The 12,655-nt window shown below is 48.8% G+C and overlaps 1 protein-coding gene across 7 annotated transcripts in view; it reads left to right on the top strand.

Annotated features, from left to right (window-relative positions):
* The first annotated feature begins 736 nt into the window (after positions 1 to 736).
* The window catches only part of SFXN5 (sideroflexin 5), a 130,338-nt gene continuing 118,419 nt past the window's right edge, over positions 737 to 12,655 (top strand). For 3 of the 7 annotated variants that reach the window (XM_030828395.1, XM_030828398.1, XM_030828397.1), the window contains exon 1: positions 776 to 969. Coding sequence is in view for 4 of the 7 variants with exons in the window: in XM_030828398.1 (XP_030684258.1) it covers positions 868 to 969 (102 nt within the window). In the remaining 3 variants the exon portion in view is untranslated. Of the gene's footprint in view, positions 970 to 1,239; positions 2,109 to 12,655 lie in introns of those variants that run through there. The other 4 variants (XR_004033424.1, XM_030828393.1, XM_003262539.4 and 1 more) reach the window with 3 other exon arrangements.

Raw genomic sequence — 12,655 nt, 5'->3', positions numbered from 1 at the left:
TCTTAATCCCCCACTGATGAACTCACAGCCAACACTTAAATTTGAGTCTCTACTGTGAGCCCTCTTATGTCTGGCTCTGAAAACTGAAGTGAATCAAAAAGTCATAGCCCCTGCCCTGTGAACCTTACACTAAGAAAGACTGTCCAGAACAGTAAGTAGTTCTGAGTGCAAAAGAGAAGTGCTGGGTGCCACGGAGCCTCTATGGGATTTTGTGGAAGCAGAGTGATGGACTGGGAAATGCAATGTTTAGGCTAAAGCCAGAAAGAGCCAGCATCAGGCGAAGATTTAGTCTTCCGGGTACAGAATGTTCAGGGGTCTGGAGGCGGGCAGGCCCCAGCATGCTCCAGGAACTGAGTGTCAGGGCAGCCGGAAAGCACAGGACGAGTGGGCAGGGTGGCGACGGAGGAAAGTACGAGAAGGTTCCGCAGTGCAACTCCTTGCAGAAAGCCTTCCGAGGTTAACCCTACTCCGCCTGGAGTCTTTGCCCATCTGGTCCCAGCTTCCCCCTTGAATGGGACCCTTCTGGGCTGCCTGGCCCCAGGAGCGACGCCCACGGCAGCAACTCCTAACTTCTGGGGGCAACTAAGCAGGGAGGGGGGACCCGTGATCGTCGTACAGGAACACCTTTCCTGGACTGCCGACCTTGCACCTTGCAACGCGGACAGCGGGCACCGAGACCTCTCCGGACGGCCGCCAACTCTCCGCAGTCTACGGTTGTAAGCGCCGTGACGCGGAAAACTACACTCCCCACAACCCCTTGCACCACCCGCTCGCTGCGGTTGCTTAGGGCCAATCGGGAGAGGCAGCTGTGGCGGGGGCCGAGGAGGGACATTTTAAAAGGGCCGGAGATTGCGGGCGTCAGTGGCCATGGCGGATACAGCGACTACAGCATCGGCGGCGGCGGCTAGTGCCGCTAGCACCTCGAGCGATGCACCTCCTTTCCAACTGGGCAAACCCCGCTTCCAGCAGGTGAGGACCAGGCTGTGGTCTGCGGGTCGGCGGTGGCAGAGAGAGGACCAGCAAACTCCCCTCCAAAGTCCCCTTCCGCTCAAGGGTCTCCCACCCACGGCCAGCGGAGCCTGCCGCTAGCGCCAGGGGGGACCTCGGCCACAGCCACCCTTTTCCCATTGGTCAGCGGGGCGGGCGCGGACTCCCATCTTGGCTTCTCATTGGCCCTTGGCGCCGTCACTCCCCGACTGCCCGCGCCCTCTAGCCTTTCCCGCCCGCGGCGCCCTGTGATTGGCCACCGCCGGCTGCGGTCAAGGTCCCGAGCGCCCGGCTTCGAGCGGCTTCTCGGGGTCGCTCCGGGTTGTGCAGCTGCCTGCCCCGGGCGCAAAGTTCTAGTCCGGCCCTGGATGGGAAGTTGGCGTGGCCGGGATGCCTTCTAACTTTTTCCCCCGGTGGGGACTGACGTTCCTTTCGAGCTGCTGGCGGAGCCGCCGGGCAGCGTCGCGCCCCGCGGTCACTCCCCAGCCCTGGCCCCCAAGCCGGGCCTGGCGCGCGCGGCAGGTTGAGGGAGCGAGTGCCGAGGCGAGTGGCTGTCCGGCGTCCCCCGTCCCTGCTCTCCATCTCGGGCTGAGGATTTGCTGACGCAGCAATCCGGCCGATGCCCTAAGGGGATGCAGCCAGGGCGTGCGGGAGAAACGCTGTGTCATCCCCTGGGGCCGTCGTCCCTCCGAGGGGCTGCCGCCCGGGAACCCCCCCAGCCTCTCCCTCGCTGCGTCCTCCGCGGAGGGTCTCCCGCGCCCGGGCCCCCGCGAAGCCGGGCACTGGCTCTGGGCACACCTGCTCAGGCTCTTCGGGGCACGGCGACAGGGGTCCTTTCCCTCCGGGACCCCCGCTGGGGCGTCGGCGACTCGGCCCTAGACTGCGGAGGCGGGGGTGGAACGCGGAGCCCGGGCGCCTGGTTGGGCCCGGAGACCGGAGCCGGGGAGGGGCCGCTCCCGCGCCGCAGACCCTCGGGCTTCCGCGCCTCCCGCACCGAGGAGACGGAATTTATTAGGAAACAGGCAGAGAGACCGCTGAAGTGAACCGGGGCTTGCCAGGGGTGGGCGGCAGCCGAGGCGGCCAGAAAAGAACTTTGCAGGAAGAAAGGAAATTGTGCTAAGGTCGGTGCGGTGGCTTTTTTTTTCTTTTTTTCTTTTTTTTTTTTTTTGTTGTGGTGGAAGGGGGACTGGTTTCAGCAAAGGGGGGCCCCGAGCTTTGCTGATAATTAGGGAACTTGGCTCCTGAGCCGTCTGAAAAAAATATCCCCAGTGTTTCTTAACAGGACTTTAATTCCTTTTAAAAGTAGGCCATCTCAGCATGTAGGTATCCAAGGCGAGACTGGCATCTTCCTTCAGTGTAGGAGGCCATCTAGGGCGAGAGTGTCGGGGTGTCCCTGCCTGGACTTGAGTGACCTTATTATATTGCCTGTCCCCGCTCCCACCCCCATTCTGCTCATCCTTAAAGGCTCAGTCGGGCCTGCCTGTCTGGCAAACACTTGCTCCCTTCTCTGGTCCCATCAGATCGCAGGCTCCCTCCTGCACACCTCTTTGGCCACCTGAGTCGGATCCTCAGCTCTCCATACAGTCTGCCCTGTGATCTTCTAAATGTTTGCTGTGTGATGACTTGGTTTCCTCAAACCCCCTGTAGGCCTTTTGCGAGAAGGGGCTGAACTTGCCCTTCTCTGCCTCTGTCTTACCCTGATAGAGACAGGTTAGGCATATAGTAATGTGCCGAGTAAAAGATTTGTGTTTCCTTGTTTTTTTTCTTTTTCTTTTTTTCATGGTGTCTGTTATCTATATGTGGCACTTGGGACATTCAGTTACCCAAGAGACATTTATCAAATACGTCTTAGTGGCTTATATGACTGAGCCCTGTGCTGTGAGCACTGCTCTAGAGCCATAGATCAACATTTTAGGCTACCCCGTTCCTGCAGCCATAGCGGTACTTCTTGGCACTGCTCTTGAAGGCAGTAAAAGTGTTTGTTGTATCCACTTTTGAAGCTCCCCTCCTCCAGCATAGTGACCTGCATGAAGCACGTTGCATGTGATTCATCCATGTTAAGGATCTTCACTTTCCTCCACACCTGCTCCTCCCGCATGGCTCCCTGGCTCTGCAAGCAGCCTAACTTGCCACCCAATCAATGCAGCCAGAAACCTGGGAGCCGCCTGTGTTCTTTCCTTCTCCCTCACCCTTTAAATGCAACCAGAGGCCCAGTGATCTTACCTCTTACACAGTTCTCAAGTCCACCTATCTCTACTGCCAGAATCCTTGACCAAGCCCCCATCGTCTATTTCCTGGGTCACTGCAGTAGCCTCGCAACAGGTCTCCCTGCTTCCACTCTGGCCCTCTTCCAGTCCTTCCTCTTTCTGCAAGTCAGAGTCCCAACAGTGCACATCTGATCAAGGGACTCCCCACGCCCTTGTACATTTAAATACCCTCCAATGGCTTCCACTGCTTCTGAGATAAAGACCTCACTTCTGAAGGGGCCCCCAAAGTATGCATGGCCCACCCCATTGACTACTTCTTCCTTGAATCCCACCACCCACCCACCCACACCTCGCACCCTCCTTCACATCACACTGGCTGCTTTTCAGCCTCTGAACCCACCATATTCCCTCCCACCACTGGGCCATCTGCTTGGAACATCACCTCTTCCTCTGCCCCCAACTCTTGTTGCCACTCTTCCTCATCCCTGGTGTATCCATGAAGCATCACTTTCTTGGAGAAGCCTCCTGCCACTCCCAGGTTGGATTTTTGACTGTGTTTGCTTACTGCAAAGCACCTATCTCAGTGTATACATTGATTTGTGATGAGGATTTCTTTGCCATCTGTGTCTCCCTTTCGACTATGGACTTTTCGGAAGTGGGGGCTGTGCCTGCCTTTACTCCCTGTTGACTCTCCAAGGCTCAGCACAGTGCCTGGCAGTTAAGAGGTGCTTAATGAAGATTCGTTATATACATGAATATCCTAGAGACAATTCAGTAGGGCTTTGCGGACTTGAATTAAATTGACTTGTAAGGTTGTGATTGGGGAGGTGGACCAACTTTTCTCCAAATTGTCCTTTAGCGATCTTATAAAATTGCAACCAAGTGGGGGCATGTTTGACAGTGTAAGTTCATCAGTGCTGGGACATCCCAGAGTTGGGGTGTCTCTAAGGAGGTGAGTCTAAAGACACAAAGGTTGGCTACATATGTACTGGGTTAATGAGCTCCTTTAGGGCCCAGCCCACATCTCAGTGTCCTGCCCTGGCATGTAATAGTTGTGTAATATATATGCTCATAGTACCTTGTGCTGGCCTGACAGAAGCCTGCTTCAAGGTGATTGATAATCCAGGGTTCATTCCCAGCACCCATGCCAGGGACATGACTCTTATTCCCCAATTAATCTCACCGCTTTCTGCAGGGTCTTTCCTTATTCCCTGGAGTCACTCTAGAACTCCTCTTTATTCCCTCAAGGGTCTCCCTGTGCAAGAGGACAGGGGGAGAAAGAGGGCGGAGGGTGTGGAGGGTCAGAGTGTGAAGAAAGGGTGATGAGTGTTGGTGGTCTGTGACCATCTTTCTCCCCGTAAGATGGTGACGATAGCCAAGCATCATTCCAGCCTTTTTGTGTATTGACTTACTGAATTTTCACAACAACCCTGTGAGGCAGGTGCAATGATCTCCAATTTATGGGTAAGAAAACTGCAGCACACAAACAGATTAAGTAACTTCCCAGGCAGTCTGGCTCCAGAGTTCATGTTTGTTTGTTGTCAACTTTTTATTATGGAAGTTTACAAACATACTAATCTGGAGACAGTTGTCAGTAAACCCCAATGCACCCATCATCCGGCTTCAACAGTTGCCAACTTAAAGCCGGCCTCGTTTCATCTATGCACCCACCCCCCACAACCCAATCAATGAATTACTCTGAAGCAAAGCCCAAACATCCCATCATTTCATTGAACCTACTAGTAGGTGTCTCTAAAAAATAAGGACTCTTTGGTTAGCTTTTTTAAAATAAACTTTTTTATTTTGGAATAATTTTAGACTTAGAGAAGTCAAAAGACAACAAACAATTCCTGCCTAGCCCTCACCCATTGTCCTCTGTTATCGTCTTGCATTGCCACAGTACATTTTTCAAAACTAAGAAACTAACATTGGTACATTATCATTAACTACACTCCAGACTTCATTGAATTTTACTATTTTTTTACACTAATGTCTCCTTTTTGTCCCAGGATCCTGTCCAGGAACATGTTACGTTTAGTCATCATGTCTCTTTAGCCTCCTGTGGTCTGTGGCAGTCATAGTACCTGGGATAGTTTCTCAGGCTTTGCTTGTTTTTGATGACCTTGACAATTTTGGAAGATATTTTATAGAGTGTTCTTCAACTTGGGTTTGCCTAATGTCTTTCTTTTGGGTAGACCGGAGTTATGGGTTTTGAGGTAAGAATATCACAGAGGTGAAGTGCTCTCTTTATCACATGATATTGGAGGGTTTTTTGATTTGTTTAACATAACCATGCCCTTAACACACCTAAAATCATTATTTGTTTTTTCTTTTTTTTAGAGACAGGGTTTCTGTCCGTCACCCACGCTAGAGTACGGTGGAACAGTAATTAATGGCTCACTGCAGCTTTGAGCGCCTGGGCTCAAGCAATCCTCTGGCCTCTACCTCCAGAGTAGCTGGAACTACAGGGGTGTGCCACCATGTGTGGCTATATATATTTTTTGTTTGTTTGTTTTCTTTCTTTTTTTTCTTTTCCTTTTTTTTTTTGTAGAGACAGGTGTCTTGCTATTTTGCCGAGGCTGGTATCAAACCCCTGACCTCTAATGATTCTTCTGCCTCGCCCTCCCAAAGTGCTGGGATTTAGAGGCATGAGCCACCATGTCTGGCCCATTAATTCTTAATATCATCAAGTAACCAGTCACTATTCATATCTCCCTGATCATCACTTAATTTATTTGTAGTTGATTTGTTTGAATCAGGATCCCGTAAGTCCCACATATTACTACCTTTGGCTATCTCTCTTTTGTATCTTTTATTTTTTTGGAGACAGAGTCTCTCTGTGTCACCCAGGCTGGAGTGCAGTGGCATGATGTCGGCTCATTGCAACCTCTGCCTCCTAGATTCAAGTGATCCTCCTGCCTCAGCCTCCTGAGTAGCTGGGATTATGGGCGCATGCCACCATGCCTGGCTAATTTTTGTATTTTTGGTAGAGATGGGGTTTCACCATGTTGGCCAGGCTGGTCTCAAACTCCTGACCTCAGGTGATCCATGCGCCTCGGCCTCCCAAAGTGCTGGGATTACAGGCTTGAGCTACCGCACCCGGCCTCTTTTGTATCTTTTAATCTGTTCTGTCTTCCTCTTTTCCCTTCCTATTGAAGAAACAGTTGTTCGTCCCTGTAGAATTCCCCACCTTCTCAGTGTAGCTGATGGCATCTCTTTGGTAGTGGTTAGCATGTTCCTTTGTCCTTTGTTTCTCCTGTAAACTTAAAGTCTATGCATTTAACCACTACTCCAATTGCCTAGTGAAAGGGAGGAGATGACACAGCGCAGCACCCAGGGAACCTCTGAGACCTGCTTTGCTTCCTTTCCTCTTCCTTTTCTGGTCATTTCCTCTCCTGAACTCACTGTTTTCCCTCCCAGCCCAGACACCATGTTTGCCATGTTGGGGCCCCAGGGCAGGAAACAAACACACATACTTTCTCCCATTTGTGTTTCAGTCCATCTGTAAATAAATTGTTGTCCAGGGCCAGGCGCGGTGGCTCATGCTTATAATCTCAGCACTTTGGGAGGCTAAGGCGGGTAGATCACTTGATGACAGGAGTTCGAGATCAGCCTGGCCAACATGGTGAAACCTGTCTCTACTAAAAAATACAAAAAATAGCCCTTCAAGATTCCCACACATGGCCAGGCACAGTGGCTCATGCCTGTAATCCCAGCACTCTGGGAGGCCAAGGTGGGCGGATCACTTGAGGTCAGGAGTTCAAGACCAGCCTGGCCAACATGGCAAAACCCCGTCTCTACAAAATACAAAAATTATCTGAGCATGGTGGCAGGCGGGCGCCTGTAATCCCAGCTACTCAGGAGGCTGAAGCAGGAGAATTGCTTGAACCCGGGAGGCAGAGGTTGCAGTGAGCCGAGATTGCACCATTGCATTCCAACCTGGGCAACAAGAGCGAAACTCTATCTCAAAAAAAAAAAAAAAAAAAAAATTGTCGTCCAGGTGCAGTGGCTCATGCCTGTAATCCCAGCACTTTGAGAGGCCAAGGCAGGAGGATTGCTTGAGGCCAGGAGCTTGAGACCAGCCTGGACAACATAGACCCCATGTCTACAAAAAATTGAAAAACTAGCTCGGCGTGGTAGCATGCACCTGTAGTCCCAGCTACTTGGGAGGCTGGGGCAGGAGGATTCCTTGAGCCCAGAAGTCTGAGGCTGCAGTGAGCTATGATCACACAACTGCACTCCAGCTGGGCAACAGAGTGAGACCCTGTCTCAAAAAAGAAAGAAGGAGAGAAGTTTTTTAACAACTTCTGGCGAGGTGTGGTGGCTCATGCTTGTAATGCCAGCACTTTTGAGAGGCTGAGGTGGGCAGATTGCTTGATCCCAGAAGTTTGAGACCAGTCCAGGCAACATGGCGAAACCCCGTCTCTACAAAAAATATAAAAATTATCCAGGTGTGGACACATGCCTGTAGTCCCAGCTACTCTAGAGGGTGAGGTGGGAGAATCACCCAAGTCCAGGAAGTGGAGGTTGTAGTGAGCTATGATCGTGCCACTGCACTCCAGCCTGGGTGACAAAGTGAGACTCTGTCTCAAAAATAAAACAAAAATTCCTTGCTCCTTCGGAAGTCTCGCTTGTCTGCTGAGATGACTGGGGGTATGAGTGTGCTGTGGACCAAGGCCTGGTGGGGCAGAGCAGGCTGGTTGCGCAGGGCTCCCTCTGGGGTATGGAGAGCTTGCTGGGCAGACAAATGCTTTCTTCACTTCAAGGTTGGGAGGTTTGTGTGGGCTGAGAGTTGGGAGGCAGGGGGGAAATGTCTCATAGTTTGCTTGAAATAAAGTTCTGAAATCACAGTACCTTGCAGGTAGTTATGTATTTTAATCATTTACTTCCTATAGGCGAGACAGTGAGTTTTTTCTAGTGCTGCTCCTGGGCTGGTTTGTGCAGTGGAGAGGGGTCATAATTTCCAAGAGTCACACTGGGCAGGTTTTAAAATAGACACTGATGCTGGAGGCCACCCCCAGAGCAATAGAATCAGAGTCCCTGGGTATATGGCCTGGTTTTTGAAGTACCCAGGTGGTTCAGGGTGCAGCTGATTCAGGACTACTGGGCTGGCCCAGCCTTTCTGCTTTGAGCTGTAGGTTCAGTGAGTATACTATTCTTAATCCCAAAGAGCAGTAATTTGGAGGTCTGGTATGTGTAGTTGGGGGGCGGCGTCAGCTTCTTCTGGGATCTTTGCCCTCTGCTGCTGCTCCCAAGGCCTGCTCTTCCCTGGGGGGCCTGCAGTTGGGAGAGAGCTGGCTGGTGGAGGTGGGAAGGCAGCTGCTGCTGCAGGCCCTGGCTCCTGCTGAGAATTAGCTGACTCACCTTTCTTGTGAAGGGAAAGAGAAGGAATCACTTGGCTGACTCATTCTTCCGGTAAAGAAAAAGGGGAGGAAAAACATCCACCGATTGTGTGATTGGGTAAAGATGGGAGCTGAATTTGGGAGGGAGGGGGTAAAAGATGGGAACTGAATTTGGGAGGGAGGCTTTACATTTTGAACTATTGAGAAAATAAAAATGAACTGAGACTGAGAAAGTAAAAACCTTCCTTGCCATTCATCAGACAGGGAGGACAGACACAGAGCCAGCTGCAAAGAAACAATGTTTCTCACGAGGACCCACAGGATCTGTAAAGTGTCCAACAACCTTCTTCCAGTAACCACCTCTTTCGTACTCCTGTCTCACTCTATAAGGTCCTAGACTGCCAGGAACTTTGCTGTTTAAGTCATATCATTAGGAATGAACCATCTACCTCTTGATGGCAGGTCTAAGTCACTTTGCTTCGGAGAATCAACCCATAGCTGCAAATAACGGGTTTCTGGTCACAACATTTCTCATTAATCTTAACTTTATAGTTTTTAAGGAAACAAGACCCTGAGTGGTTGGTCCAGACCTATGATGACTCCTTTTCACACAGTCTTGCTTTGCTTGGAGCCTATTGAAGCACTGCTTCATTTACATTTTACTCTATCTTCCTTAAATTATATACTAAATATTTTTCTTTATTTGGCAAGGCACCCCATAATTCCTCTGCTGTGGTGCCTTCCTTTTTTGAGTGAGTCAGTAAATCTGACTTGGTCAGACTATAGGTTTGTCTCTATAGTGGGTGGGGTGGGGGTCTTAGGGCAATCTGTACCTGACATTTCCAATTCAGAGTCTCTTTCCTGAATCTCAGTCCAAATGTTTGCTGAAAAATTACATCTGGAAGGCCCTTTAAATATCTCAGACTGATATGACCAATACAGAGTTTTTATCTTCTTTCCACTTAATCAGTATGCTTCTTGCTGTCCCTATTCTGGTTAACAAACATTCATGTCTCACTAGAAAGTGAGGCATCATCTGTGGCTGCGCTTCCTCATTCCCCCACAGTCGGTCAGCCTTGCTACTTCCAGGGCCTAGCACAGTGCTGGGCACACAGTAGATCCTCGGTAGTGGGTTGAATGATGAATGAATGAAGAGACCACAGGAGTCTTGTGCAGCTTCTGATCCTAAGCTTTATGCTTTCATCCTCTTGCATATACCCTCCTCTGCTAGGTAAACTCATCCACCCCTTGGTCCCAGCTCCTTTGGGACACCTCCTTAACTTACACTAGGAAGACATAGGAAGAACTCTGTGTGTCCCCGGTGTACTTTGCGATGCTTCATTTAAACTCTGATCAGTGTTTTGTAGTTATTTGTTTATAATTATTTGTCTTGATGGGCTCTGAGCTCTTTGAGGGCTTGTTCGTTTGGTGTCTGTCCCCTGAGCCTAGCTCATTAGGAGTTTGTAGGTGTCTGTGGAGCAAACTGCCTTATCTGGGAGTCTCCCCCAGTAGCTGTGGTCGAAAGTGACACAAGAAGGCTGCAGGGCTGGGACAGGATGAAGACAGTGCCAGACCATAGGACAAGTCAAAGGCTGAAGTTTCTGCTGGACCATCTTCAAGAAGTTGCTTTACTCAGGCCATTCTACTTCCAGGTTCTCTCCTCTGCCCCACTCACCCTCTTCCCTCCTTGGACCACTAGCTGCCATACTGTTACCCTTTCCTAATCCTGCCCTCCCTTCAAAGCCTAGCCCAGCTCTACCCCACCCAGAAGCCTTGAGGCCATTGGCTGCTCATCAGCCCACTCATGGATTCCTGTGGCAGAAGACTCTTCCTTCCAGATATGTAAGGAGATTTCGAACCAGGGAGGATAAGGAAGGAACGTTCAATAGCCCATGTCCTTCAGGAGCTCATAATCAAGTATAATACTTAAAATATCAGTTCATGTTTTACTTTATTTTATTTTTGGAGACAGGCTCTCACTCTGTCACCCAGGCTGGAGTGCAGTGGCATGATCATAGCTCACTGCAGCCTCAAACTCCTGGGCTGAAGTGGTCCTCCTACCTCAGCCTCCTAAGTAGCTGGGACTACAGGTGCATACCACCATGCCTGGCTAATTTTTAAAATTTTTTTGTAGAGATGGGGTTTCACTGTGTTGCCCAGGCTGATCTCAAACTCCTGGGCTCAAGTGATCCTATCACTTCAGCCTCCCAAGTAGCTGGGATTATAGGAGCAAGCCACTGTGACCGGCTTGCATTTTACTCTAAATATATATTTTTAAATGTAATATCATTTCTGTATATTATGTATAATACTGATTTTTTTAATTTCAAAAGCAATTTAAAGATCTGGAAATATAAATCATACATAAGCCTATTACCCAGAGGCAATCTCTATTAGCATTTTAGTGTATTTTCATCTAGCTTTTTTGAAAATATAATTTTTACCTTTTTATTTTGAAACACTTTTAGTCTTACAGAAAGGTTGCAAGAAGAATAAGGAAAACTTCCCTATTTGCCTAGATCTACCAATTTTTAACATCTTATCACATTTCCTTTATTCTCTTTGTCTACAGGTAATACAGGTAATCATAAAGTCTGGAAAGATAGCAAATATACATGATATCATCAGGACATCTTCAATCTACATTCAATTATAGTACCTACATTCCAGATTTTATGGCTGCCCTGTATTTTTACAGTTATTTTTCTTCAACTATTTACGAATAGGTTGTATTCATTCATCTAATACATCAGAGTATATGACTTTTTTTTTTTTTTGAGACAAAGTCTTGCTCTGTCGCCTAGGCTGGAGTGCAGTGGCGCGATCTCTGCTCGCTGCAACCTCTACCTCCTAGGTTCAAGCGATTCTCCTGCCTCAGCCTCCCAAGTAGCTGAGATTGCACTACCACACCTGGCTAATTTTTATATTTTTAGTATGGACGGGGCTTCACCATGTTGGCCAGGCTGGTCGTGAACCCCTGACCTCAGGTGATCCGCTTGCCTTGGTCTCCCAGAGTGCTGGGATTACAGGCATGAGCCACCGCGCCCAGTCCAGCATATATCTTTTAAGAACAAGGACATTCTTGGCCAGGTGCAGTGGCTCACACCTGTAATCCCAGCAGTTTGGGAGGCCAAGGTGGGCAGATCATGAGGTCAGAAGATCGAGACCATCCTGGCTAACATGGTGAAACCCCGTCTCTACTAAAAATATAAAAAAAAGTAAGCCAGGTGTGGTGTCACTGGCCTGTAGTCACAGCTACTCAGGAGGCTGAGGCAGGAGAATTGCTAACTCGGGAGGCAAAGGTTACAGTGAGCTGAGATTGTGCCACTGCACTCCAGCCTGGGCGACAGAGTTAGACTCCATCTTAAAAAAAAAAAAAAAAAAAGAACAAGGACATTCTCTTATATAACCACAGTGTAGTAATTATATTCAGGAGACTTAACATGGATCCAACAATTTTATTAACCTATGGTCCGTATTCCACTTTTGTTTCTTGTCTCAGTAATGCTCTTGAGAGCATTCCCCCCTCTATGCCAGGATCCAACCCCGAGTTACACAGTGCATCTAGTTGTCTCTTTAGTTTCTTTAATGTGGAACAGCCTCATTCCCACTTTCTTTGTCTTTATGACATTGACATATTTGATGAACAAAACCAATTAATTTATGGAATGGCCGTCAGTGTGGGTTTGTTTTGTTTTCTTGTGATTAGATTTATTTAGTCCCTTTGGAATATTATGTGAGTGATGCTGTGGACTTCTCGGGGTATCACATTTGGAGGAACACAATGTCCCACCTGCCTTTCATTGATCCTTTTAACATGTCCCCATCATTTTTTGGGGGTAAGACTTCATTACTTTCTGGTGCAACAAAATGTACCAGTTTCATCTTGTACCCTCCCTACCCCAGCCTTTGAATCCACTCCTTTCCTAAGGAACCCTGGTCTCTGTTAGTGGACCAGGTTCTGGATGTCATTTGGTCTTTTTGCTTTTCACTTAGTGTCTGTCTAGCTCTGTTTATCCCCTTGTTTATTGAGTTGGAATCACACTGCTTATATGCATTTCATAAAATTTTAAGCATTATTCCATGTCATAAATGTTTGAAAACATAGTTTTAAAGGCT

The sequence above is a fragment of the Nomascus leucogenys genome, chromosome 14 (genome assembly GCF_006542625.1).
Source record: "Nomascus leucogenys isolate Asia chromosome 14, Asia_NLE_v1, whole genome shotgun sequence".
NCBI lineage: Eukaryota > Metazoa > Chordata > Mammalia > Primates > Hylobatidae > Nomascus > Nomascus leucogenys.
This window is presented reverse-complemented; position numbering and strand designations above follow the sequence as displayed.